The sequence below is a fragment of the Prinia subflava genome, chromosome 2 (genome assembly GCF_021018805.1).
Source record: "Prinia subflava isolate CZ2003 ecotype Zambia chromosome 2, Cam_Psub_1.2, whole genome shotgun sequence".
NCBI classification, from domain to species: Eukaryota; Metazoa; Chordata; class Aves; order Passeriformes; family Cisticolidae; genus Prinia; species Prinia subflava.
This window is the reverse complement of record NC_086248.1, coordinates 69622322-69648916: the sequence shown is the minus strand read 5'-3', so window position 1 is coordinate 69648916 and position 26595 is coordinate 69622322. Positions and strand designations below refer to the sequence as shown.

At 42.4% G+C, this 26595-nt stretch overlaps 1 protein-coding gene across 1 annotated transcript; it reads left to right on the top strand.

Annotated features, from left to right (window-relative positions):
* The first annotated feature begins 1048 nt into the window (after positions 1–1048).
* Positions 1049–26253, top strand: GPR137B (G protein-coupled receptor 137B). The gene is made up of 7 exons (XM_063390440.1): positions 1049–1535; positions 10152–10201; positions 14951–15173; positions 18971–19124; positions 21106–21230; positions 23993–24117; positions 25658–26253. The coding sequence occupies exons 1-7, from the start codon at positions 1167–1169 to the stop codon at positions 25767–25769; spliced, it is 1158 nt and encodes a 385-aa protein (XP_063246510.1). The 5' UTR covers positions 1049–1166; the 3' UTR covers positions 25770–26253.
* Positions 26254–26595: the final 342 nt, after the last annotated feature.

Sequence of the window (26595 nt, the reverse complement as noted above, 5' to 3'; positions counted from 1 at the left end):
TCTGTGTTAGTTCATTACATGAACCCCTCCACTACAGGATGGGTCTACTGCTCACCAGACATGTGGGGTCTTCTCTGGGGATTGTCCAGGTAATAAACACTTCTTGCAATCAGCTTACTATAAATGATACAGAAACACATGGCAGTGCTCCAGCCATAACCAAAGTCACTTTTAAAATCTTGTTGTTGTATGGTACGTGGTGCTATACATGACCTAGAGATATATGAAGTATTTCAACCACACTACAAATGTCTAAACCACTCAGTTTCAGTTCTCACTTCTCACCCCTGTGAGTCAAACCCATCAGCCTGCCATAGCACCTATTAGTTTATAGATCTCATCCCAAGGGCACATCTGCACACTTGTGAGAAGGTGTGTCCAGTCAGCTGTTTCCAGAGTGATGGCACAAAAATAACCAAGGAGAAAAGAACCTCTAGCTGCATGTATGCTTTGGTGAATTTAGATCTTTAGGAGGTTTTGTTCCTGTATATATAGTCCTGATGTACCTTTTCCCCCATTCTAATGAAGCATCTTATAAGAAAAAGAAGAAATTGAGTGTATTAGATTTGCTGTGCCAATTGTGTAAGCCTTTATAAACACAAAGATTTCTGCAATGCCAAACTGAGCTGTTGCAGCTTAATACAGCAGTTTGAATTTCAGGAGTACTTGAAGGTGCTTAAAATGATTTCTACCGAAATGCAGCTAAATGAAGTACTTGTTAAACAGGAAACAAGAAAAAAAAATCCTACAAAGATATGATGTGGCTGCCACTAGGCAAGTGTCAGGTACTTGCTTCTTGTAGAAAATAAGACATTACTTAACTAATTTAAAATCCAGATAATTTTCCTTGGGAAAAAAATTAGCAGTAAACGTTCAGGGGCTGGTGGATTTCTTTGTTTCTTAAGGATGGTAAAGATTTGTGCAGAGACATCAGCAAAGAGCAGCTTTCTGAGCTGTTCCCTGCCAATTGCTGACAAAGGCAGTCCTAATGAATCATTCTGAATTGTGATCATGTGCTACCAGCCCACAGTGAGCTGCCAAAGAGGAAGTGCAGCTTGTTTTCTTTCATTTTCTTGATTCCTATGCTGTAGGAAGATGAAAGGAGAAGGAGGAGGCGGCAACAGCGGCAGCCAAACTTAAATAATTCTGACGATTCCCGATATCAAATGGAGGCCCCTGAGTGGGACCCACTGAAAAATGACACCCTTCCGCCGACCCTGACGCCAGCTGTCCCTCCGTATGTGAAGCTGGGCCTGACCATTGTATATACTGTTTTTTATTCACTGCTTTTTGTGTTCATCTACGTCCAGCTCTGGCTGGTCCTTCACTACAGGCACAAGAGGTTCAGTTACCAAACTGTCTTTCTGTTTCTGTGCCTGTTTTGGGCCTCTCTTAGGACAGTGCTCTTTTCATTTTACTTCAAAGACTTTGTCACAGCAAATTCTCTCAGCCCCTTCATCTTCTGGCTTCTCTATTGCTTCCCAGTCTGCCTCCAGTTTTTCACCCTGACCCTGATGAATCTTTACTTCACACAGGTAAGCAACAGATATTTAGTTGATTAAATCAAGGTGAATGGTTAAGCCTTATTATGTGAGCATGATGAGAAAAATGTAATTTACCAATGTACCTTGGCAATGCAAAAAGCCAATTTCACTTATTTATTTGGGTATTTAAACTTCTGGTCTATATGCAAGAGATCAGTGTTACAATGAAACCGGAGCCTGAAGTGATCACTGTGAGAATATCAATTAACATGTCTACTGTCTATAAAAATTATTCAGAGGTTGGAGAAAAAATGTATAGGAGGGTTGGGAATTAGGACACACAAAATGTCATTCTATTATTATGCCTTATTATTGTTATTAGGCTTTAAAAACCTCCTGGCTTACCAGACTTGATCTCTGTGTGCAGCCAGAACTGTAATGTCTGATATTGCCAGCAACAAACCTCCGGTCCCAGTTTTTTCATAAGTTGGCTAACGTTTCTCACTGAGATTTCTATTATGTGTATAACAATTGAAACTGTTGATGGAATCCTACTGTGGGCCCAAATTCCTGTAACAATCTGGGTTACAAACAGCTTTGACTCTGTTTAGTAAGTGCTGTGTGCTGTGCACAGGTACACCCTCTATTTCAAGGACTCTCTGATATTAAGGTAAATTAGCTGTATAATGAAGTAAAGGAAATAGTATCTCCATTTCAGGAAGAGGTGTTTAGAGTATCTGTGCCCTGGACATCTCGGAAGCCAGATGAGTTAAGCTGCACAGGGCTCCAGGTTGCTGCAGCTAGAGTTGCTTGGAAATATTTATGGTGAGCATGGGTGTCTTTCACTCGGCTGAAGGATGGGATATTGGCATGCTGAGACAAAGAAGGGCTGCTGGGCTTGCCTAAGATCTCACAGGAAACTTGCAAAAGGGCAGAGACTGGATTCTTTATCTCCTCAGTCCCACTGTAGTGCCTGGAGCAGGATGCCAAGCCTGCACTCATATGGCCCTGATCAAGGTCCTCTTTCCCAGTGCAGGAGCTGTTGGTCAGGAGAGCATCAGCCAGCCCTGGAGCACACCAGGCAGGGCTCAGGATGCCTTGGGTGTTGCTGTGTGCCCCACTTGGAACCAGCTTGGTGCTTGGGGCTGGTGCCTCTGTAGTCTCCATGGTGTTTAACAGTGCTCTGTAGGGATGGCAGGCTTTATCAATTCTAAACAGCCTGACTGGAGACATCGGGCTGCACGCAAGGGCTGCTATGCCAGAGCTGGAAAAGCAGCAATGGTAAGCATGACAGCTGTAAGGAGAGCACTTGAGCTGTAGAGGGTATTAAATACTTAGAACCACATACTCAGTTTTGTGCTTAGGCTTGCTTTCATAGATTCAATGTCTGAAACACCTGCTAACTCACCCTGCTCCGCTCCCTGGTACTTGAGACATATTAAGGGATTACAGGAACCTTTCATCTGCACACTACTCAAATCCAGCTCAGGCATGTGGTGACCTATACTTTATCCCATAGCTATTGTGAGATTCATTTGATAACTGTGCAGCTTCCCTGTGCCAAATGTCCATCAGCACACAGTCCATCCCATCACAGTGCTGGGACTAAGTCACAGCCTTAGGTCAGCCTCTTCCCTCAGATGTGTGGGGCTGCTGTGGAAGTCTGGAGGCAGAATGCAGCATCCTGGCTCTTGGCCAAGAGAAGCCTGGGCTGGAGTGAGCTCAGAGGGGGCACAGCAGGCTGTGCAGTAGAGTGTCAGCACTCAGGAGGCTTAGTGCTGCAGGTAACATTCCTTTTGTCTAAGGAAGATCTGAAAAGACAGCACACATAATGCCCACATGTGTCCTTTTCACTTATTTTTAGCATTGTTGTCTGATAGCGTTCAGGAAGTACAAGTCAGTGGCTGGAAACAGAAAAAATGCTAAGGCTGTTGGTTCTGCCTTTGAAACATAATTCCTGCTTTGTCATCCTGAGTCCTCATGATCTTCCTCTGAGCCCCTCTGGAAAAGAGTGGGATAGTTACCTGTCTTGAAGAGCTGCTGTGAGGCTTTTGAAACAATATTTGCAAGGGACTTTCAGAGTTTGTGATGTGCGTCATAATCTTTAAATATCTTGGGCCACTGTAGGCAGACATAAGATTAGTACTGTTGTTTGCTCTAGAGCTAGTTGCTGTCAGTGAAATTTATTCTCAAATATCTCCCCAGCTGAACCAAAGGTTTAAGAAATACAAGCACAGCTGTTCTACAACTATATGACAGAAAAAGTGCATATATTTTTAATTCACTGTTATTAATTCTTTACTTCTAACCATTAAAAGGTGGTTTGGCTTGAAATTCGGCATCTTGTATTTAATGTACATCTAGCTTTCCACAGCAGGCAAGCAAGAACTAGTGTGAAAGGGGTGGAGAGAGAAAATTTTGGTTTAAGTAATGGCTTAAAACTTCACAGACCTGTTTAGAAGCAACTTTTATCCTTTTATTCTCTAGAATATGGGCAAGAAGGGTCTGCAGCTGTGTCTCATTGCATGAAACCCCTGCTATTTCACTGGTGCTTAGCTAGAGGGAAAGAACTGATCTGTGTATAGTATAGGTACAGAGCTCTGGAGGAGATCCCATGGGTCTCTGCAATTTGTATGTTTTTATTATCTGCTGTACAGCACCCACCATTCCTAAATTTGACACTGCTAGGAAAACTTTTAAATGTAGATATGAGAAGAAAAAAGGTGATTCAAAAGAATATTGCAAATCCTCCTAGCCAAACAAAAAACTCATTTAGCAAGTGCCCGAGGGCATTTTTCGAATAACAAGCACCTTTGAACTTGGCAGAAAGTTAGCCACAACTATTCTCTTTTTTAATAGGTATCCCAAAGCCATAGGGAATTTCATCTCTGTTTTATATGTAGCAAGACAAATAAACCCTGATGACATCAGCACAGCAGAGTTTTGTTCCCAGACTTGAGCATCAGCAGCTGCAGCAGAAGAACCTGTAGTGTGTTAGGGCAAGTTGCTAAAGCAAGGGAACTGTGAACAGAAGGGAAGTTAGAATCAAAATAGTTTTGACTCGAAATGAGATCTTTAGGTTAAGAGTCAAGTTCAGGGTCCTTTGATATAGTTTAATGCCCTACTTAGGGCAAGTAGAAAGGGTGCTGCAGATAAGGTTTATAGAATATTAGTTCCTCTCAGAGATCCCATACTGGAGAAAATGAGTATGATTTCTAATGGAATAAGTCAATGTATTAGAATTTATTAATCCTGTGTCTGTATTCATTCCCTTCTAAAGAAAAAATGGAGTGTGATCTACACTCTCTGGAGTGTAGGCCCTCTGCCTACTTGGAAATCATTAAAATAAATCTCAAATGAAGATGAGATCCAGTGGCACTTTTGTAAAACTGTAGCACAACACTGGCAAGTAACTGCACTGTACCAAGGCAGAGAAGCTCGCTGATCCTGATCCACCAGATAGGTAGCCAAAGTGCATTTCCACCTCAGAGAGCAAAAATCCCATAGAGATACTCGTCTCACACATGCAGCTTCCAAGGGTTTATTTGCTGCTTAATAAAATATTTTCCACTTTAAAGGGAAAGAAGTGGAGGATCCCACAGTGAGGGATCCCAGGATAATGAAGAAAGTGAGGATTTCAGGATTTGGGTACTCCTCTGTTTATGTCCTGCTTTCTCAAGTCTTCCCTGTCCCTGACAAGGGGACACTGAGATGAGTCTCCAGGCTTTACAGTTAGTGTTGTGGGTAAAAAAGTAAAGAGGCTCTGAGAAAAAGCCCAAGTTGCCTTTTTCAGTGCATGTGAGGGGTGGGCAGAGAAGTACTTGCTTCACTTTGTCCTGTTTGCTCAGGCTTTGCATTTCCCTGGGGAAGAGAAAACAAATGAAGCAGGAGAGAGGCTCGGATGGAGGGTTACAGACTCAAAGAACAAGGTCAGGGTCAAAGACCGTGAGCTATAAATTTCACTGAAAATCCCAGGCCTCCCTTGTGGCCAGGCACAGAAAACTGTTGGGTGGGCTTTACTGTTGTCATCAGGTTGGGAACTTCTCCAGGATTAAGGGAAAGTAGTGCTGAGCTAAAGAGCAGTGAGACAGCATGGGTGGAGAAGGCTGGTAGGCAGATTTTACCTCTCCTTCCTCCTCCCTAACCATCTTCCCTTTTCTTTGGCATCTGGATTGAGAAGCTTACCCTGCCTCCCAGGCAGTGCTGATAAAATCAGGGACTTTCAAATGAAGAGAAGTTGTACAGAGTAAGGCAGTTCAGAGGGGAGCTGGCCATGCCTGGCAGGGTGGGGTAAAAACAGCACAAGGCTTTCAGAAAGTTTTCATGTATTTCAGTGGAACCAGAGTAAATGTTAGCTCTGGGAGGAGAATTAAGAAAATTTCCCATTCTCTAATTACTAAGGGATCACATTTCAAAAGTTCTCATCAGTGAGAGAACAGAGAGGGCTTTTTATTTTAGAGAATATTTTTAGCGGAAATTAATAAATCCTATATTATAAAGCTTATTATTAATTTAATATAAGCTTTAGATGTATATAGAACTACACAGGAATCTACATATGGTAAAGCATCAGCAAATATGTTTGCTGTAAAATGTTGCCCTTAGTATTGTATCTACAGAAGACAAAATGCAGTTGCAGTTTGGCTGGCTGTCAGCATCTGACATGAAGGATGAGGTCATTTGATTTAGAAAATAATTTGATAGGAAAGCTACTCTTGAAAGTTTATTGTGCCTGTCAGCCCCCACAATCAGCCCTGTCCTTTTAGCACTATTTTTACCAATTCATGGAAGACTGAGTATGGTAGTGAGCCATGTTGCCCATGTCTGTAGGCCTTACAAACTGTGTAGAATTTAGAGAGTAGAGGGAAAACTTGCCTGTTTTGGGAAATCTGATCCAAATAAAAGAATGAACATGGAAGAAACAGAGAAAGGGGAAGGTGGGTCTGGGACTGAAAGATACACAGCAGAAGAAAGGTAACTGCTGCTGCTGAAGTTGTGGCATATTTTCAGGTTTCAAAGAGAAGTTTGCAGGGAGTGTGACAGAGGAAGAGAGGGACTGTAGTGAAAGGAGCTGGGAAGGAAAAGTGCATGCTATGTTTCTTATAGGGTTTTTGAGGTGAGAAGTGGTAAATAAAGCTGAACTTCATTCCTGTGCAGAGGGCCAGCTTGAGACATATGCAAGCATTTACCACCTATCTGAGGCTTTTTGGTAAGCTGAGCTGTAGCTCCTGTAAAAGTGAATTGATCAACTAGCACTGCAGGTACAGCAGGGGGTTGTGTCTGTCATCACATCAGATCAGCTAAATCAGAGCAGGGACACAAAAAGAGATTTTATTTTTCTTTTGCTTTGGGAATATCTGTCTTGGCTTTGAGAGGTGCTTCACTGATACTTACAGAGCCAAAGTGGCTCCTGATTAGCTGGAACCCTCATCAGCTAAAACAGCCTGGCCCTGTCTGCCTGCTCTGCTGCCCAGCAGCTCTCCAGAGCTCTCTGCAGCCAAGCTGCTGATGGGTCCCATGCCATCCTCACTCCTGGGGCCTGGAAAAATGTCTCTAAGGTCAGCTGTTTACATCAGTTCCTGCAATGGGAATTTTCTCTGGCTGTATGAAGAGGTATTTGGAGTCCTTTTGAACTGCTGCAGTTTTATATGCCAGACATATACCTCAGGGGAGTGGAGGAGGGGTGTGAGAATCTCATTTGAGGTTTCCAACCCTTTGGCAGAAACAGAGAGCCAAAACAGGATATTTCACCTTCAAAGAACAAGCAGAAGGGGAAATACTTTTAGGACTAAAAACTAACCCTTTAGACATAAGAAAATTAGCAAGGACTTTCACTGCATTTTCCATGTTCGTCTTGTGCCTCTCTGAAAGATCTTTTCAAAAGAGCCTGCTCTCTGTTTGCTGTTTAGTCTATTCTTAGGAATAGTCTGGTTTACTCTGGTTTGCTGGAAGACTTGCTTAGATGACTCAGAGATTGACTGGAAGCTTTCTCAACACTGCTGCGAGGAGGGGCCATTGAGCAACCAGTCTCTTGAGCTAAATGCTAAAAGCAAAAAGCTGCACCCACGCATGTAAGGTATATTGAGATCAGCTTCTGACATCCTTACTCCCGCTGAACAACCCTTTATTCTGTGACAATCCCACTGCTTCCAGCAGGGCTACTCATGAGCTAAGGCCCCATCAGTGTTTAAGCAATGGTGGCAGAATCTGGCTGCCTGTGCTCCTGCCTAGCAGTGAATTGGTAAGAATTCTCCATGCCTTAAAGTGTAGCTTTCATTCTACATAGCATCCTTTATATTTATTTTTAAAGTGTTTATTTTCTTTCTTAATGGTCATTTTGGTCTGAAATTTTCCGAATGTCTATCACCTGGGACAGGTTCACCAAATGCAGAATCACAGTAACAGCTGTTTTGGTGACCTTGAATCTTGAGATCCTGTTGGATCTGCATCAGGAGTATTGCATTTGGTTTTACTTAAGTTATCCATGGAGATTTTGCTGGGGAGTGGTCTTGGGTTGGTTTATGTGACAGGACTTTGTGACTTAAGAAGGATGAGTAGATCATTTTTGGAGAACCACTGGAGATGGTATTTAGGAGCTTGATATTTGCTAGGTTGTGTGAAACCAGAAGAGCTTGTTGCCCACTGGAAATTGCCTGTCTTGTGAAGTTCTTTGCAGAGGCTCTGAACTCTTCTGTTCAGTGCAACTCCTGAAAGGTGTCAAAATTAACGGTACAATGTGTGTAAGTGCTACTCACAATAGGTGAGGGCAGTGGAATGGCCCTAGAGACAGGGATTGTTTGTTTAGTTTCATTGAGGTCAGGAATCTGCTTCCTCCCTCCCTTCCAGAATAGGCAAGATGGGCAATAAATCTTGAAAAAAAAGTATCTGGGAAGTATTTTGAACCTCATCCCTTCTCTGAAAGTGACAGCTACTCTCTGTGCACAGCAGAAGTGCAGAACATTTGCAAGCCCCTTGTACCTTTCCTTTCAAAAGCAAGTAAATAAAACAACCTAAAACTTCTTCCTGAACTGTGAGATTTCATGATCCAGGAATTTGGAGAATGAATCATAAAACTCTTTAATAAGGGATACTATCAGAGATGTTATCTATTTGAAAACAGTATCAATGGTTGCAGAATATTTTTAGAGACCTTTTCCCCCCAAGATTTCAATTTTATTCTCAGTTTACTGAAAAACTCAGTGTTCTCTGCTGCTTCAGTGATTGCTAAGCAGGCTGATGCATCACAAAAATAATTTCCATGTCAAGGCAGCTGTTTATGGTGAATAGGAGTTAAATGACAAGTTTTTCCAGGAGCTCTGGAACAAGTTGAGCCTGATTTTCTCCAGATCTATGTCTCATGATTGACTCTCAGTTGTTCCCATAACTGGAGAATTTCTTACAATATTTTGCTATGCAGGCTCTCTCCTACTGGGTGATGTGGAGAATCATTCTGTAGGATTCTCCTCACAGACATGTATTAGATACATTTGTAGAATTTTTTTTTTCCTTTGAGTCGTTGATTTTTAGAAGGGTGATAAAGGATCATGTCTTTGATACTTCAAGCATTTTCCCATCAGTTTTCTGAAGTATTTTAAGACTAGTAAAGGCCAGATAAAGAGATTGACAGGCAGACACATGTCTACAGTCCCATTGTGATCATTTAAGTCCCATTTCCTTGGGAAAGCATAATAATCATAGCAAATATAATGCAAACATTACTAAAGGGCATGCAAAACCAAGGTAAATGGATAAGATAGCATAACTTGAGGAGAAAATTATTGGGAAACAACCCAGAATAAATCATACATAATGTGATTTTTATAATACTAATAACCAGTGTGCTTTGTTGTTGGTTTAAATGAACATTTTTAATCTAAGTTTATTTGGAAACCATGTTAGTTTATAAAAAAGCAGTGATAGTTTAATGTAATTTTTAATAAATCAGATAAAAATATGGTAATACATTTTTGTATAATTTCTGATGGTGGTTAAACAACTATGACTGATGACACTTAGCTACATTACAGAAAGCTTGTCAATATTTTATCTTTCCTGGTACAAGAAAAGCTTTTATCTTTTCTGGTACAGCAAGCTAACTGCTGGGCCTGAGCTGTCTCTCTATAAAAGCACATATTGTTGTACAGTGAAGAGAACATCAGCAGAAGCCAAATAATACCTCTGAGTAAAATAATGAGTTTGGCTCTTAATGGCATCTTTATGTCAATGTAACATGAATGTAAAAGTATATCTGTAATTTCAGGCCAGGGTACTATGATGGGCTCTTCATGGGAACATTGGGCCTGCTGTGAGCTGGTCTTTGTGAGAGACATGTACTGTCAGGTCATGTAAGAGCCTGTAACAATTTCACTCTATGATTATGCTGGCATTAATCCTTCTGTTAATATTGCTGTAAAGGACCTTATTCCTAAACCAGAGGGAGTGAAAATAATAGTGCAGACCATTTGTATACAAGTGCAGCTGATCACCTGCTGGTTCTAGTACTTTGGTTAAAGCTTGCCTGCCATGGGTAACCAATCCATGCAAATCTCTTATGTAATGAAACCTGTCGTGATGTATCTTGTGGCCTGTGAGACAGAATTGCTGTGACTCACAGTGTCTTTGCTGACATGTATGCTATGTTTGATGCAATATTGTTGTGTTTTGCAGGTGATTTTCAAAGCTAAGTCAAAATATTCCCCTGAGCTACTGAAATACAGGTAAGAAATATGCAAACATTCAATGTGGTTAAGAAGAACAGCTGTGCTGTTTGAGAAACATCTTTTCTAATTTGTGGCACCCATACTTCATCTATTCATATTTGTATACCAATGTTTTATGATGATGGTTCTAAAGCCACCTGCTTCCTATGACCTTTAGGAGACTGTGTCCTTTCCCAACACAAGGGTCATTTTTAGACAGTCACATATTTCAAAGGCAAATATTTCAAATGCAAGCATAAAACACCTACCCTGGGAATTTGTTTACTGGTTCTTAACATTTGTATTTCTAGGTCGATTCAGATCCAGTGCTGAAGAAGCAAAGTGATATTTTGGGTTTCTTGACAGGAATGAGTGGGAGTAGGTATGTTTTAACCTGTGAAGTCAGTGGTAATAGCAGTCTTAAAAGTTTTGGGAAGATGATGGACAAGTTGTAAAGGGAAAGAGCTAGGGAGAATGGATTCAATTTTGTGATGTGTTTGGGAGCTTATATATAACCTTCCCTGACTCCATAGAGTTGAGGTTATGGTCGATTTGCATTTAGGTGGAGTGATTCATTTGGCATCTTGTGGAGGAAATGCTGTCAGGATGTACTTGAAAGAACTCCAAAGGGCAGTAATGTCCAGAGAGCTCAGGAAGAGCTCAATAAATTAATGCTTGTTGTGGCAACACTTAAAAGCCTCAGTTGGGCAATGCTGTTTAGAAGGACGGGAGAGAGAGACAGGTTGTCTCCATTCTAAAGGAAGAATTTACAATATGAATTCAGGATAGGAAAACAGAATAATTTTAAACTGCAATCTGACTTGTTACTTGCTGTCTGTTAGGAGAAGATAGTACTGGATCAACAGGACAAATATTATCACTGTCCGTGCTCTAGAAGTTTGCTGTCCTCCTGGGTTTTCATACAGCTTGTGGGGCCCATCATCTGTACCAAGTGCCTTGGGAACCGTGTTTGGTATAAGGGCAGTACAGTGAGAGCAGGCTTGAGGTGGGGAGGGCAGTGTGGTGGCTGAGGTGGAAATGCAGTGTGGTGGCTGACTCAGGCTGAACTGCAGCTTTGGAGCCCCCTTTTGCACTCTGGTTCCTGTGGGCAGAAAATCCAGCAGAATGGACTGGCAGACAAGCAGAGCACACCCCAGGCAGGTCCCCCCAGAGCAGATGTGCCTGCCCCTCATGGGGCACACGGGCAAGGGAGACAAAGAGCCAGGTTGGGGTGGGGGAGGACTGTCTGAGGTTCCTGCATGGCTTTAGAGGAGAGAGCTAGAAGCTTTGAACCTCATCTGTTAGATGCTTGTGGCAAGGCTTTATTCCTGAACACTGCTTGAAAATGTCTTTCTTGAGGCACAGGGAGCTCGTGATATTTAGTCAATGCCTATGAAGTGACTACGTTGTCAACCTGCATCTAGCTGTTGGAGCATTTGTGTTCCTAAACACAAATGTACTGTGGCTGCAATTACTCATGCACAGACTGCCCTCCTCACGACAGCTCCATGTCTGCCCTGGCTCTTTCCTACTGGATTTCTAAATCATTCCTGGATCTGGCCTAGCTTTTCCTTTCTTGTTCAGTTCTGTTGGTAAGGGTTTTCAGTTGTACTTTGTTTCAACATCTAGATCTCAGCATGAGTACAGTTAGACTGTCTAAAAGACCTATATTAATAAAGCTGACCTCGTTTCCTAACTTACACAGGGCATTTGAAGTGATGTAATATCACTTCACACACCCACAGATGAATTAATTGTAACAAGCTAGTGAAAGAACACAGACTCACATTGGAAAGGAGCTTTAAAGATCATCTAGTCCAACCCATGTCCCATGGGCAGGGACATCTTTCATTAGATCAGGTTGCTCAGATCCTGAGGGAGAGATGAATGATGGAAAGATGCAAGGCCTACAGACAGATCTAGAGACTACACTTACTGAATATGATTTTTCTCATTACTGAATGTTTACTTTTTGATTTCCCCCCCCCTCCATTTTCTTTAATAAGTGTCAGACCTTATTGCCTCAAATTGCCATTTTTGCAACAGATGATGGCAACATAAATGGGGCAACTGAGAGGTAGGACTGCTGTCTGTGTACTGACACAGGTCTCAGAAATCAGAATCATTTCCCATACAAAAAAAAAAAAAGATAAAATCCTATTGGGGATCCAGAATCTTAAGCAAACTTTATTCAGAATAGCCTTCACAATATTAGTAAAAGAGCTCAAGGTGAAGCCTATGCCAGCCCAATTTCATATTTAAACAGTCCTTCTGCCCTGGACTTGAGGATTTCTTACTGTCACTAGGTTTAGATGAGGCTTGCTATGCTATGTGTGCATGTCCTGTTACACACAAGCCTTAGACACTGCATACAAAATGCAGTAGTTTCAAACAGATTTTCTTGTTAAACAAGGCAAATCTCACTGCATTTATCTGTGGTTTTATTTTCAGCTCAGACAAAAAGTTATGGGTTCATTCAGCCTGACACAGAAAGAACAGCACAGCCTGGCATGTGTCTTCCTCAGCCAAACCAGATTACACACGGCTCCTTTAAAGACTAGTCCCAAAGTGGGGATTAGGCACAATAGGCCTTTGAACTTTTGCTTGAATTTTCACTGGTGCAGTCTGGAAGCACCTCTCCTGCCCTGCTTTTCTTTTTCTAAAAAACTCCATATGGTTCTTCATGCTTTGTAGGTGCCCTTGTAGTTGAATTGTAAACATACTTTCTGCCTTTAATCTGCTGAGACCCTAAAACTTCCCCTAGAGAGACAGCCTGCATCTCTTTCAGAGCTTTTCCATAAATTGAGCAACAATGCTTCTATTGCATTGCAAATCAGGCAGCCATGTCCTTGGCCACATCGTGTTCATAAGGGGGCTGGAAGATCATTGTGTGAAGAGCTGCACAACTGGCTGGCCACCACAGCTCACCCTGGCACATACGGGAGTGTGTGGGCATGAGAGTGTGACAGCGCCTTTTTTTTCCTTTGCTAAAGTCTGCAAAGGAGGAGCCTGGCCTGGAAGCCTCTCAGCCTTACTGGTTGCAAGCCAGCTTGATGCTGCATGCCAGCATGCAGGCTGTGCTGCAGCAGAAGGTCCTTGTGGCTAAGGTGAGCAAGAGGAGGGCGTGTTCTTACCATCCCACAAGGCAGATGTACGAGTGTGCCCTTCCTCACAAGCCCCCACAAGGGGAAAAGAGATGGGACTTTGGGAGGGAAAGGAAGACATGTGACCACTATTTAAAGACTTCTGAGGTACCAATAAAAGCTATAAATGTACCACCATTACAGAAAAAACTGTGTGAGAGAGGAGCTTCAGGTGTGCAGTGCTTCCAGCAGTAGACTGTGAGGTTTAAAGGAACTACCTCCAGCTGCTTATCCTAAAAACAGAGCCCTGCCCTGGAAAGTTAAGAATGAGCACAATCTTCCTGCTGAGAGGGAATTTCCGTGCCTGGCAAGGAAAAAACAGCATCCTTGCTTATTGCCAGATACAGCTGGGAAGAGAGGCATTGATTCACAAGCTTTTAGGCTTTCAGTTCTCCCTGTAACACAGTTAAAATATCTCAGGTATATCTCCTCCTTTCCTGCCCTCTGAAAAGAAGCCAGCTGTGCTTCAGCTTTGTAGCTGCGTTGATGCTAACCCAAAAGCATATGAATGTGTAAAAGGAAAGATCCCCACTGGATATTGTTAAACAATCAGAACCAGAGTCCTCAGGGACAGTCTGTGCTTGGTGTTGTCAGCCAAATTCAATGTTCCCAATAGGCATGAAAAGCTGTGGCCAAAACCTCTTGTTCAGTGACTGCAGATTATGAATCTTATCAGTAATTGCCTTGGTCAGCAATGATAATGAACTAAGCAAATACTTGAAATAGAAACATGCCTTTTTTTTTTTTTTTTTTTTTGGAAAGCCCCACAGGTTTGTGTAGGCATAAGGAGGAATTAGAAGCAGTTCTAAAAAAAAATTGCATACCATGTAATGCCTTGATTACATGTATGCTTATATTGTAGGTATCAGTGGTGGGTAGGCTGGAAAACAACCAGACAGATAGAAACAGTCCAGCTCCTGAGCTTCTGTCTGTCACATTCTGGTTCCAGGTCTCCTTCTGTGACTGTGAAAACACACCTTTTTCCTGGCCTAGATGGCAAGATGCCAACCCAGAACCAATATGCATGGTTAAATTTCTTGACGTTTCTTTCCAGAGGTTGACCATGACCAAATTGTTTAGGAAAAGAGACAGAGATGGAAGCTAGGGAACCAGTAACTTGGAGATTTTTCCTGCTGTTAGACACTTGCCTAATTTATTTCTGATGGCAAATATTAACAGCTTTATATAGCAGTAGTGGTATAGTAAAACCAGGGTCAAAACCAGTCCATTCCAGGCAACTCAGCCTTTGGAGAGGTTTCTTCTGAGAGTGAGTAGGCAGAGGGTTTGTGCTGTGTATGAAGTGCACGATCTAAGAAGGTACATGTATTTTTAAAGTAGTTTTTGAGAACTGTGCTGTTGTATTTCTGCTGCAGTCTTCCATGGTTTTCTGCTTGATATTATTTACTTACAGCTTGTTGTGTAACTGTAAAAACAGGTTTGAAATGAGCTAGGTTAATCTCTTCAGCAATCTGGAGCACTTTGATTTTGGCTCAGGCAGCTGGTTACTCTGTCAGCTGTGGCAGCCCAACAAAAGCACATTTCATTTCTCAGAGTGCAACTTCCATCTCATGATTGACACCTGCTGAATAATGTTGCTAAAACTGTTTTCTTCTCACTCTCCCAGGTTGCCCCTCTACCTGGCTTCTCTTTTCATAAGTCTCCTCTTCCTCTTGGTGAATTTAACATGTGCAGTATTGGTGAGGACACAGAATTCAGAGAGAAAAATCATTGTCTCTGTCCGGGTGGCAATTAATGACACATTGTTTGTGCTGTGCGCTGTTTCACTCTCCATCTGCCTGTATAAGATCTCCAAGATGTCTTTAGCCAACATTTACTTGGAGTCCAAGGTAAGGTACATTTTCAGTTCTTTTCAAGTACCTTCTGAGATACGAGGGCAGTGCAAGGCAGAACCACAAAGCCTGAGAGCTGGAGGCCTTAAACTTCACAGCCTGCACTTGGCTGGCCATCATGTTCAGTACATGAATTAAATACTAAATGGTAGCAAGGGAGCTTTTGGTTGAAACCAGTGATCACAAATATGTATTTTTGAGGCAGATTTTGCTCAACTTTTTGGCTGGAGTTTCTCACAGCTCTTTTTCAAGTGGACACTGCTTTCTCTGGGTCCCTTGTCTGGAGACCATTTCATTGCAGTACTGCAACATAGAAGTGGCCTATACTTAAAAATCCTTCAGCTTGTCAAATCATTGACTAAGTTAACTGTTTATGCTGAAGATAAGCCAGACAGAGAAATATGAATCTCCCTTTAGACATTTGCATATTCTTATATATATTGCTATAGATAATGAGAATGTGTTTTAAAATACTTAATATATTATAACTTAGCCAGCTGGGGAAAAGGATTAAAAAGTGTCTCCTATTACTCTACAGGATGTTCCTTAAAGAAATATTGTTAGGTTTATATCTTTGGACACATTCAGTGGTCAAGGAGCTGAGTGGCATCACATAAGAATGCAGCGTTTATTATAGAATCAGTGAAGATGTTCTGTTTCTACAAATAATGAAAGAGGGCTTTCCAAAGTCCTTGCATTTGCAGAAGACAGTTAAATCTTAAATCATCAGTTTAACCAATAATACATTGCCATTACCACAACAAATCCTTTAAAAATCTAAGGTTCAGCTGCTATTTAGAAAAACCTTATCATAGAATTCCTCTCTACATTTACTTAATCAGATGAAATAAGTACATTTCCTGTTTAATCAAATCTGGCCATGCTGCACAACAAGTAAAAGTTCAGGGCTGAATAGAAGATTTAAAAACACAGCTCAGTTTTGTTTCTTTCAAGCCTGTCATTTGCTGACCAAAGGGCACTGGCAATGGATTATTTTTATTAGTAAGAAAAGTTTTTCTTGTGCAGCAAATCACAGGAGCATAAATCTCTGTAACAAAGCAGTGTTAACCTAAAGGAGGCTTTGGTTCTGGTTTTGTTTGGTTTTGGTTTTGTTTTTGGTTTTGTTGTGTTTTCTCCTCCTGCAGGAAACCAAACCTTCTTTACTCCAAACTATTTCACAAAACCCAAAGACTCTCTAACATTACTGCAGACAGGAAAGGACAGAAAACTCAGCTGATGAAAGTTTGAATGTGGAAATGAGCGTTAAAGGGTGCTTTGCTCCTCCTTTCTGCTGACCTGAAATGGGAGTTCTTAGGACTTCAGTAGGGTTTGACTGCACATACTTTAGGGATACAGATGACTGAAACTGACAGTGAATAAAACATCCTGGTTTTATCTGCTGCTGTTATGCCAAAAAAAAAAAAATCTAGAGAATAAAAATCCATTCTCTGCAGCGATAAGACAGAAATAGTGTTGGAGGCAATGCATGCTCTGTGGTGCATGTAGGTAGGCATCGGTCCTGGCAGCCTTTTATTTGCATCTCCCATTTGCTGGCATGTGTCTTCGACCACCTGTGCAAACACATTCCTCTCCATGCCCTGGTGCCATCCTGGTGCTCTGTGCAGGGCTGTGCCAGCACCAAGGACGTGCCCAGCCCTGCCCTTAGGTGCTGACTTGGGCCAGTTCTGTGCTGGCCAGATGCATCTACCAGCTTGGGGCTCCCCTTCTTTTCTGCAGGGGCCTGTGACTCAAAAATGATTCCTGTGGATTTACTTTCACTGCTGCCCTCTCCCTTCACCAACTCACTAAGTGTATTTGACTGGAAGCAAAACCAGGACACTTTTATCCCCTTTTTTGTATTTGGTGGGACAGAAGTTTGTTAAATCTCTACCCATTTAACTATTAACTGTTAAAGAATGAGAGCCATGTGGGGAAATCTGTACAGGGAAATACCAACCCCGTTCTGCTCTTTGCTTCTGCTATCTGCAATCTGTAAATGCCACGGAGCTGGGGTATGGTATGTGCCCGTCAGCAGCTTCTCTCTGCTCTCTCTCCCTCAGTTTCCATGGCAGCACTACTGAGTTGTTAGTATCGAAGGAGAACAGAGAAGTGCCTAGCGAACGTTTCCTCTTTAAAGCATTTCCTGCTTGCTCTTTTGGCCACAGCTTTCCCCACTGCCTGCTATGGATCTGGCTTCAACTCCTGAGTAACTGCACTCTCTTGGCTCACTCCTGACATGGCTGCAGTTATGACCAGGTGAATGGTGGTGTTTCCAGGCTGCTGCAAGCTGGAATTCAGACACATTCACTGCCCTGGGTATTTTTGGAGCCTGGCTGTTCACTGAACCAATGTAATTTTGCTGGGAAGACAGGCAAGCTTGTTTTCTGCAAGCTTTTTTTAAATACTTTCTGAGCTCCTCTTAACTCACGCTCAGTGAGGAGGGCAGACTGAGGAGCTGGGTCAATAAAGCTGCAGGGTCAATAGCCAACAGCGTGGGTGAGCAGCACTGGAGCCCTGGTAATCCCCTGAAGTCCAGGAATCCAGGACATGGTGGCTTGGTGACTTCCCCTGATACTGATTTAGCCCTTCTGCTTTGTCTGCTCTGCTGGCGTTGAACTTCTGCCCCTCAGCTGCAAACCTGGCAGCAGAGTGTGTGAGCAGACAGAATAGGATGCAGACTTTCCAGTCTCCTGCACTGGTTTAAAAGGTCTCGTGGCAGGGAGGAGCAACTTTTCTCTTGGCCTATCTCTCTCGTACAGATGAAAGGAACCCATCCTCCTGGTGTGGGTCTCTGCCAGGAGAGGGAGAGGGCAGGGCTAGGGAAGCAAATGACTGCAAGGCAACTTAACTCTAAATGCACACAGCATTTCCTCCATTGGCTGTGCAAAGCACTATTCCAGAGCCAACTACAAAGAATGTACTCTGAGTTTCTTTCAAAGCCAGTCCTATTTTTGTACACTTGCCTGCCTCTTTGATCAAACTCACACAAATCCCTGCAGCCATGGCTCCTGGATTCCTTGCTTCCATCCTTCCTTCCTGCTACAACTCCTGTGCTGGTGTCTCGGCCCCTGACAGTGACCTTGCTCACTTGACACAGTGATCAGGCATTTACTCCTCTCACTGGATCAGACTCTTTCCCCTGCTCTGTCCAGTTTTCTCTCTAGGGCCTAGGAACTGTTGCAATTTCACGCTTGCAGTCCCAATCCTCCCCTTGTGCCCAGGCTGCTACTCAGACTGCCCTGCCATGGTCACTCTGCCCATAGACTGTGCTTCCACTCTGTCTCCTCTGTGTTGACATTAGCTAAGGCAGGATGTTCTGTTCCTGTCTGTGCTGTGTTCAGCTGCTGACTGTTATGACCTGCTCTGTACTTATGAAATGGGTGCAAAGCAAGCAGTTGTAAAAAGATGCAAGGTTGCATCATGCTAGCCAGCATCTGATACGGGATGCTCTGCAGCTAATGCAGAGCTGAAGGCTGAATTCTGTCACTCCACCTCATACCAAGTGTGGGTATGTTACCTATTTTCACTGCTCTGAAAATAGCACTTGTTCAATCAAATGCAAAAATCAGTCACAGCCCATCTTGGTGAGGGCTGGAACCGCTACCATTGCCTGGAAACAACTGTGCTGGAAATATACAGGAATATACATAGAATAGGATGTGTTGGCCAAAGATGGAAAGACAAAAAGTCAATCGCATGAGACAGAGTAGCATGAAAACTCTCGAAGTCCATGCAAAGCAAAGTTGTTCTCAACTTCCCTTATGAATAATAACCTGTGCTTAAATCTCTTGCAGGGCTCATCTGTCTGTCAGGTGACAAGTATAGGAGTGACTGTTATACTGCTTTATACCTCACGAGCCTGTTACAACCTGTTCATCTTATCGTTCTCCCAAACCAAGAAAGTCAACTCTTTTGATTACGATTGGTACAACGTGTCAGATCAGGCAAGTATGAAAATACTGGCTAGTGGGAAAACCTCATTCTCTAGTTGATGATGGGCTTCCTAAATGCTATCACAAGAGGAATAAATATATTCAAAACCTATTTTTTTGTTTTATTTAATGCACTAAGATTGTTTTGCTCCAGGAATACAAATTTCTGATAATTTTGGCATAAGGATAAAAACTCCAGTTCTGTACAAAAAAAAAAAAAAAAAAGAACCACAAGACAAATAATTTTTAAAAATCAATCTTTTATTTACCTTGATTTTATTGTCAAAAGAAAGAGCACCTTTTATTATAACAGACGGGTATTTTGTCCATTACAAAGAATGTATTATACTTGGAGAAGCAGAAAACCAGTACTTGATTCCACTGAAATGCCCAGTTCTAAGACATCATAACATCTTCCGCTGCCATCCAGGGCTGTGGTGTTATTTACTTTAATTCTGGCATTAGCATGATGATTTCTGTAGTTTGAGGATAAGGCTATGACTCTTCCTAACCTTAATTGCAAGTGACAATTTACACTGAAAACTAACAGTATTAAAACACTAAAGGAAATAGCAGGAGATTCTTTGTTGAATTTTAATAAATTTCAGCATGGAGCTCCTCTCTCTGCTTTGAAGAATGCATTTAGGTCCCAGTATTTTTCCAGCTCTTTCAAGGCTGGGCAAAATGGGAGGCCTGGGTGTGGATCATGAGTATCTTTTGTTTGGCCTCAGAATCCCATGTCTCCCCTGCAATCAGCAAGCACCTGCAGACCCAAAGCAGTGCTCCCAGCCACGCAAGGACCTTGTACTGTCAGGGAGGCCAAGCAAACCTGCAGCCATAAATTACAAATTTCTGTTGAGCAGTAGGTAAAACTCTAATTAACAAGTAGGTAAAGAGTACGATGGGATTGCCCTGAGGACCTTTTTATGAGACACTTGAGTAGGGTCTCTCAAGGAACCTCTAATCATCCCTGCTGCAGTGCAGAGAGGAGGACTGCAGGTGTTGCCAGTGGAAGTTAGAGTACACAGGTTTAGGCAGAAGGGCATTAGGCTCACTCTTGTCTCCTGAATCAAGCGTTTTGCCTCTTGTTAAGCTCTGAGGAGTTGTTGCTGCTCCTGCTGGCCCCTTGCAGGGCACAATTCTTGCTCTGACTCCTACAGTCTGGAGTAACAGAGGCTGGTATGGCCAGACTACATGGTCCTGTTTGCCCTCTGGAGGCAGAGATTTTTCACTGGGAGCTCACTGGGATGTTTTTTAGCCCTTGAGTTACTAGTACGTTTTTTGAACATCTATTCTGGCTTGTGACATTAGGGTTGCATGGATTTTGGGATAAGTTATTTGAACTATATGTAAAGCACCTTAAACTGAGGAGTGGGTACTCAATTTGTTACCAGAATCAAAAGTCACTTTTAATATTACAGCCCAATAAATTACTATAGTATTGCCTCAGGTGACCAGTCAGAAAGACCCTTTTCTCTTCTGTACAAAACACATGAAAGGACAGGATTTGCCCTCTGTAGCTATGGGCAGTGGTAGATCTAGAGGAAGATCACAGCTAGTGCTGCAGTGACAGCAGGGTTATTCAGCCTTAGAATGTGCACCAATTTGAACAGATCCAAGCCTTTCATTTTTAAAAGCAATGCCCTTGACCATTGATTGTTCCTTTACAATTATTCCCAGCAGGAAAAGGACTGGAAAACTAGTTTCTCATTACCTGAATTTGATCCCTTCATCAAGTGATTGCTTGCCAGGCTTTTAAGCTGGGAAGACTCCTGCATTAAACATTAAATTGAGATATTTCTGAAGGAAAGATAGCAGGACAAGGAAAGGGAAATCATGTACCCAAGACAGCATATTGATTTTTTCAGTATGCCTTTAATCATTAGCTATGTTAATCTGGCTCTACTGAATGGAATTTTTGGCATTGCCTCCTGCATCTTTAAATGAGCTGCCTCCTTTTTTCTAAACACATTACTCTTTTACTTTTCAACAGGCAGATCTGAAGTGTCAGCTGGGAGATGCAGGTTACATAGTGTTTGGAGTGATCCTTTTCATCTGGGAGCTCTTGCCTACTTCCTTGGTTGTGTATTTCTTCCGTGTCCGAAACCCTACAAAGGATCTAGTAAGTGGAATTTGTTAAGTGTATTTGTTAGTGTCATGTCCAGGCAGGTCTGAAGGGCTCAGCTGCTGAGGGATCTTTTGCTTCTTTACATTCTTACTTCTCCTTTTCAATGTGTCCTCAGCAGAATTAAAGCAGCCAAAACTTCCTACTTCTTTATGCTAACTCCTCTTGAAAGAAACTCATCAGGTTTATCCAGAGGGAAGGCCAGGCTTTTCTCAGGCAGTTTATCTTAAAAATCAGGAACTTTCTTAAGGGTAGGAGCAACTTCCCTTTGAGATAATACAGCACTTGATTGGAATCAGTGGAAAAGGAGTTTATTATCCAAACTTGGCATCATTCATCACAAAGCAGGGAAAATGGTTGTGTGCTAACTGTTCAACAGGGTTATGAAATAGTAGATGGAATTTTTTCAGCCCTGTTCCCATTGATTTTTTTCCAAGTCAAAGACCAGTGGCCATAAGCACTTGCTGACTTGTTGGCTATCTCAGAAAACCAGAGATTGGGGTGTGAGTTGTAAGGATGGTTCCTGGTAAGTGTCCTTAATATCTAGGTAGTCAATAGATGGACAAGCATTTTTTATAGCTGTAGGCAATGTCTCCAGGTCAGCTGGTTGACAGGAACACAGGAAATACCAGCCCTCACTAGGATTACTGAGGTCATGTCTCTGTTTCTGTAGGCCAAATGAAACCAAAGCTAATGTTGCTCAAAAGGGATGTGAATGGTAAATACACAAGTAAGAGAAGCAAATAATAGAGTAACTTGCTAGACAAGGTGATGGATTTTGTCCTCATGTGCACATTTCAGAGACAGTGATAAAGCCAAGATGAACAAGGAAGTAATGCCTGACGCTGCACTAAGAAACCCCATGGATCCCAGTGCCCATGACCAAAAATATCTCAGCCTCACTCCTGTTTAGGAGTTAACCAAGACAACTGCAGAGAGAAGAAATGTTTTTAAGTACAGGACAGAGGTCCTGCTCTTCTGAAAAGTGACCACAGAGAGATCTCATTTCATTTAAAGTGGGCTTATTAAGGCTAGACCTGATGGCCAGGTTTGGATAGTGTGTGGGAGATTCATAGAGAATGAAAATAAGGGAAGTGGTCTCATCACTCATTTCAAAAAGCTGATCCCATGAAGGCTCGGAATCCTGACCAAACAAGAGTGGACTCAAATGGAGTCAAAGAGGCAGTATTCTCCCACAAGGGCTTTGCAGTAACACATATAACATATTTTTGCATTGTGATTTGCAAAAAGCCTTGAAACTCCATAAAGACACACTTCATAAGAGGCAATCAGTGATATCACTTCTTTTATGTATACCTTTTCTAGAGTAAACATTATCTGTCACATGAGTTAGGTCATTTATAGATTTTTTTTCTCACATAGGACAAATATTTAGAGGAAGACCAGAAATAAGTAGAACTGAACAAAAGAGACTGTAGCAAGAGAAAACTGAAATTTCAGTGTGAGGTTGCCACAAGAGGGAGACCAAGGGCCGTGGGATTTTAGGCAAATGCATTCAGTAGGCTGCTACTTGGGCAGAAAGCATGGGATTAGAATTAAAGCAAACCCTCTTTTAGTTAAAAATATCATAACAAATCTGATTAGGTAAAACCCAAAAACATTCTTTACTTTTAATATAAACAATCCTGAGAAATAGTTCTTTGGTTTTGTGGTTCATTTGGGACTTCAGAAACAAAAAGTTTGAGTAGAGACATCCTGCATTCAGCATTGCTCAAATATGAAACTGCTTTCCACATGTGATTGTGGCCTGGAATGAGCTGTCTGTTGGCTCTGGTGCTGACACAGGGTTACAGCAGCAGGTGGCCCTTTGCCTTGCCACATCTTAAACCAGACAAATGTTGGAAATGGGGGCATGACAGAGATGCACTTAATCTTCATTTCATCTTAGTCGAACTTATTTAACACATAAAATAAAGGGGGAGATCAAAGCTCTCCTTTTTAAGGCCAGAGAGAAGATGTCATCCTGGCTTATCCACAGGCACAGAGAACCCCTCTCTCCTGGGGATGGGAGCACAGCAGGTTCTTAGATGTCTCTGTGCTGTTTCTGGAATCAGAGTGACTTCTCGCATCTTGTGTTTTCTGTTTGGGTTCACAGGGAAATAAAGTGAAAATTCTTTGTAAATGAAGGAGTTACAGGTACAATCCTTTCCCTGTTTTGTCAAAGGACCTGACCCCAGGATTTGACCCTCACAGCACTATAGAGCAGATACTGAAATTGCTTGGTGAGGGCCTAAGGGACTTTTCAGATGTGGGTTCAGTAAGCAGGATTCCAAGCTTCAACATGATCAGTGGTAAGGGAGGTAGGGACCAGGAGGGAGTGTTAGCAATGTGGAAGGTAAAATCAAATCTCTTTAGATGTTTCATATGTTTCCTTCAGCTCCTCAGCTGCTTCCTACTGCTCACTTCAAGCCAGCTAACTAAAAGCATGAAGTGCCCTGGATGGACAGGAATTCATCAGAAAGGTTGAATGCAGATTGGAGGGCGGTTTCAGAATAAGGTCAGGTGTTGGCTAAGAAATAAGGATAAATAAAAGCTGTTCAGAACAATATCACTATGCCGGTAGAGATGAACAGTGGATGCAGAATTATTTCTGTTGTCTTCAGCAACACTGCATGTTTTATTTTGGAAACTGTGACGTAAGTTGGCAGCAACAGCTTCTAGAAGTCAGGTACCAAGGAATTGATAAACAGCTCTTTGATATCTGCTGCAAATACTGACTGAGGCTTCCCTTCCCTCAGGCCAGTGCAGGAATGGTCCCGAGCCACGGCTTCAGCCCCAGATCTTACTTCTTCGACAACCCCCGCAGATACGACAGTGATGATGATCTAGCCTGGAATATTGCACCCCAGGGGGCTCAGGCCAGGTGAGATACAGCAGTGAACTGCTTGCTTCCCAACACGGCAACTGGAGGAGGAGGAGGAGCTCTGACACGCCACACGAGACAGATGTAAATAGTCCAGCTGCAATTGCTGCATATTGCTGCATATTCCCCTCACCGGCAGGGTGAGGGGAAGCAAAAGGGGAAGCTGAAGTGGAAAGGCAGCACTGAGTGACTGTGGGGAGGCAAGGGCCCCACAGACACTATAAAGACACAAGAATGAAAACTGCTACATAATTTAAGAATTGTACCAATGTACCATTCATTGAAAAACCAGGGCCAGAACTTTGTTTCATCCTCTGTTTCTTCCAAGAGTGGTTTCAGAAGTGCCATTTACTCATTCAAGTGTGAGAGCAAGACTGCCTAGAAAACACCTGTCTCCCTGCTCAGGAAGAGCAGGGAAAAGCTGGACAGCACAGGCAGCAGCTTGTGACGGTTGTAGTGAAAATCCTCTCAACTTAGGTTGCCCTGTAACATGGCTAAATATCTTGAGGGTGACCTGAAATGAAAGGAGCATCTGCTTTCCCACATGTTGAAAGCTTAGAAAAAATCCACCAAACTGCTGAAATCCCACACAACCCAGAACTGGCAAAAAATTCTGTCTTCTCTGCACAGCTGTGAGGCTTAGGTAAGGATTCCTGTCCAGGAAGGAGCAGTTCACACAAAAAATGGTAGCACCCAATTCAGAGAAGGAAGGGCACTGACAGGACTCTATCCTGCCCTGAAAGGAGTCTCAGTCATGTTGTCCCTTTGCTGTTCCTGCAGCTACACTCTGATATGAATAGATGAACGTAACCACTCATAATGCTGGCTAAGTTGCCAATCGTAGTTAACGTAACCCAGATCTGGTTCCTGACACTCATTCAGGTGAGACAGTGTAGTCACTGTCTGTGAGCCCAGACCATGGCTCAGTGAAGTTGCACACTCACTGTTTACAGCTACCAGTCATCCTCTTCCTGCATTATTTAGTTTTTCACACAGTAACTAAGCTGGAGGTGGTTTGGGCCAGCCTGGTATCCCATCCTAGAGCCAGAGGCACTCTCTCTTCCATACTGAGCTATCAGGGAACCAGCCACACTGGTAACACATGCACAGCTCCCAGTGGAAACCAAACCAGCCACATGCATTGTGACATGCTGCTCATGGGAGAAAAGGCAGCATGGCAGAGCTGCAAACCATGTCCTGGTCTCTGGGACACAGACATGGGAGGTTTAGAGCTCTGACAGGCCCTTGCAGTGCCAGGACTTGGCAGGGATAAGCAGCACCACTTGTGGGATTTTCCAACATCTTCTGGAACAGCAAAACAGAAAGGGGAGGGTCTTTAGTGAACCAAGAGGATCGGGAAATAGATAATGAACACTTGGATCAAAATAATTGATAGATCAGAAAAATGAACAGCTGCCTGTACTCCTGGCTGGGGGTTTATTTTTGCACTTCAGCATGAGAACTACATGATTGTATTTTGCCCATGTTCTCTCTACAGAGCCAATCTGCCTGTCACTAATTCCTCTATTTTCTTTCCAAGTTTCTCTCCAGACTACTATGACTGGAGCCATCAGAACAACAGTTTCATGGCGTACATTGGATCCCTCCAACAAGATCCAGCACTGGACACAGACAGGCCAAGCCCTATTTAACTTCAATCAACCACAGCATTCTAGGACATTCCAATATTAAAACCAATGTTCTGAAAAACAAAGCAACTTTTCTTCACCTTTTGGTTTTTAGAAATTTTCCTATGCACACATAAATGAAGAACCTTGCCATGAGCTTTTCATAGTTCAAGGAGAAGTATAAGCTAATGATTTAAACTTTGAAGACTGTTTCAATGAATACCTTGTTCTAAGCCATAGGATTTTGGCTTTGAATAGCATTGTTAGAAGGTATAATTTAATCATTTTAATGCTCATTTTAAAAGAGCAAATTTCATGAAGTGAAATGGCATAATTATTTTATAAGTATTTTTATTTTTACACTGTGTATAAAGTTAGAAATACGTGATTATGATCAATATACTGTAAACATATAGATCTTTCAAATGCATGACAGTTGCAATTTTTACATGCACATAAAAGCCTGTAAGAAAATATCAACCCAATTAAATACTGTCTTTTCAAGTTATTGCTGTGTTCTCAGAGCACAATTTTAGATATCCCTGCTTACCCAGTGTGGTGTGATGGTTGGAGGCTAGAAGTTATCCATACCCTGTACTCTTCTAAGAAGGTAAAGTTGTATCTTCTCAGCAGCTTTAGGGTCAGTCTCAGAAGAGTGGAGATGGGCATCTGCTCCAACTGGAGCACTGTGAACTGCAAAACAAACTGAAAGTTCGTATGCTTGAAAATTTAGAGTTGTGCAGGCACGTCCATCAACCAGATGTATGTATATTATACAGCAGAGTAAGTCAAACGCCTCACCAGGGAGACAGATACATAATAAATAAACATGTCTGTAGTGTTCTAAGAA

Coding starts and splice junctions, on each gene's coding strand:
- GPR137B (XM_063390440.1), top strand. CDS start 1,167: ATGGAGGCCCCTGAGTGGGACCCACTGAAAAATGACACCCTTCCGCCG. Junction 1,536..10,151: donor TGAATCTTTACTTCACACAG/GTAAGCAACAGA, acceptor TGTGTTTTGCAG/GTGATTTTCAAAGCTAAGTC. Junction 21,231..23,992: donor GAAACCCTACAAAGGATCTA/GTAAGTGGAATT, acceptor CCCTTCCCTCAG/GCCAGTGCAGGAATGGTCCC.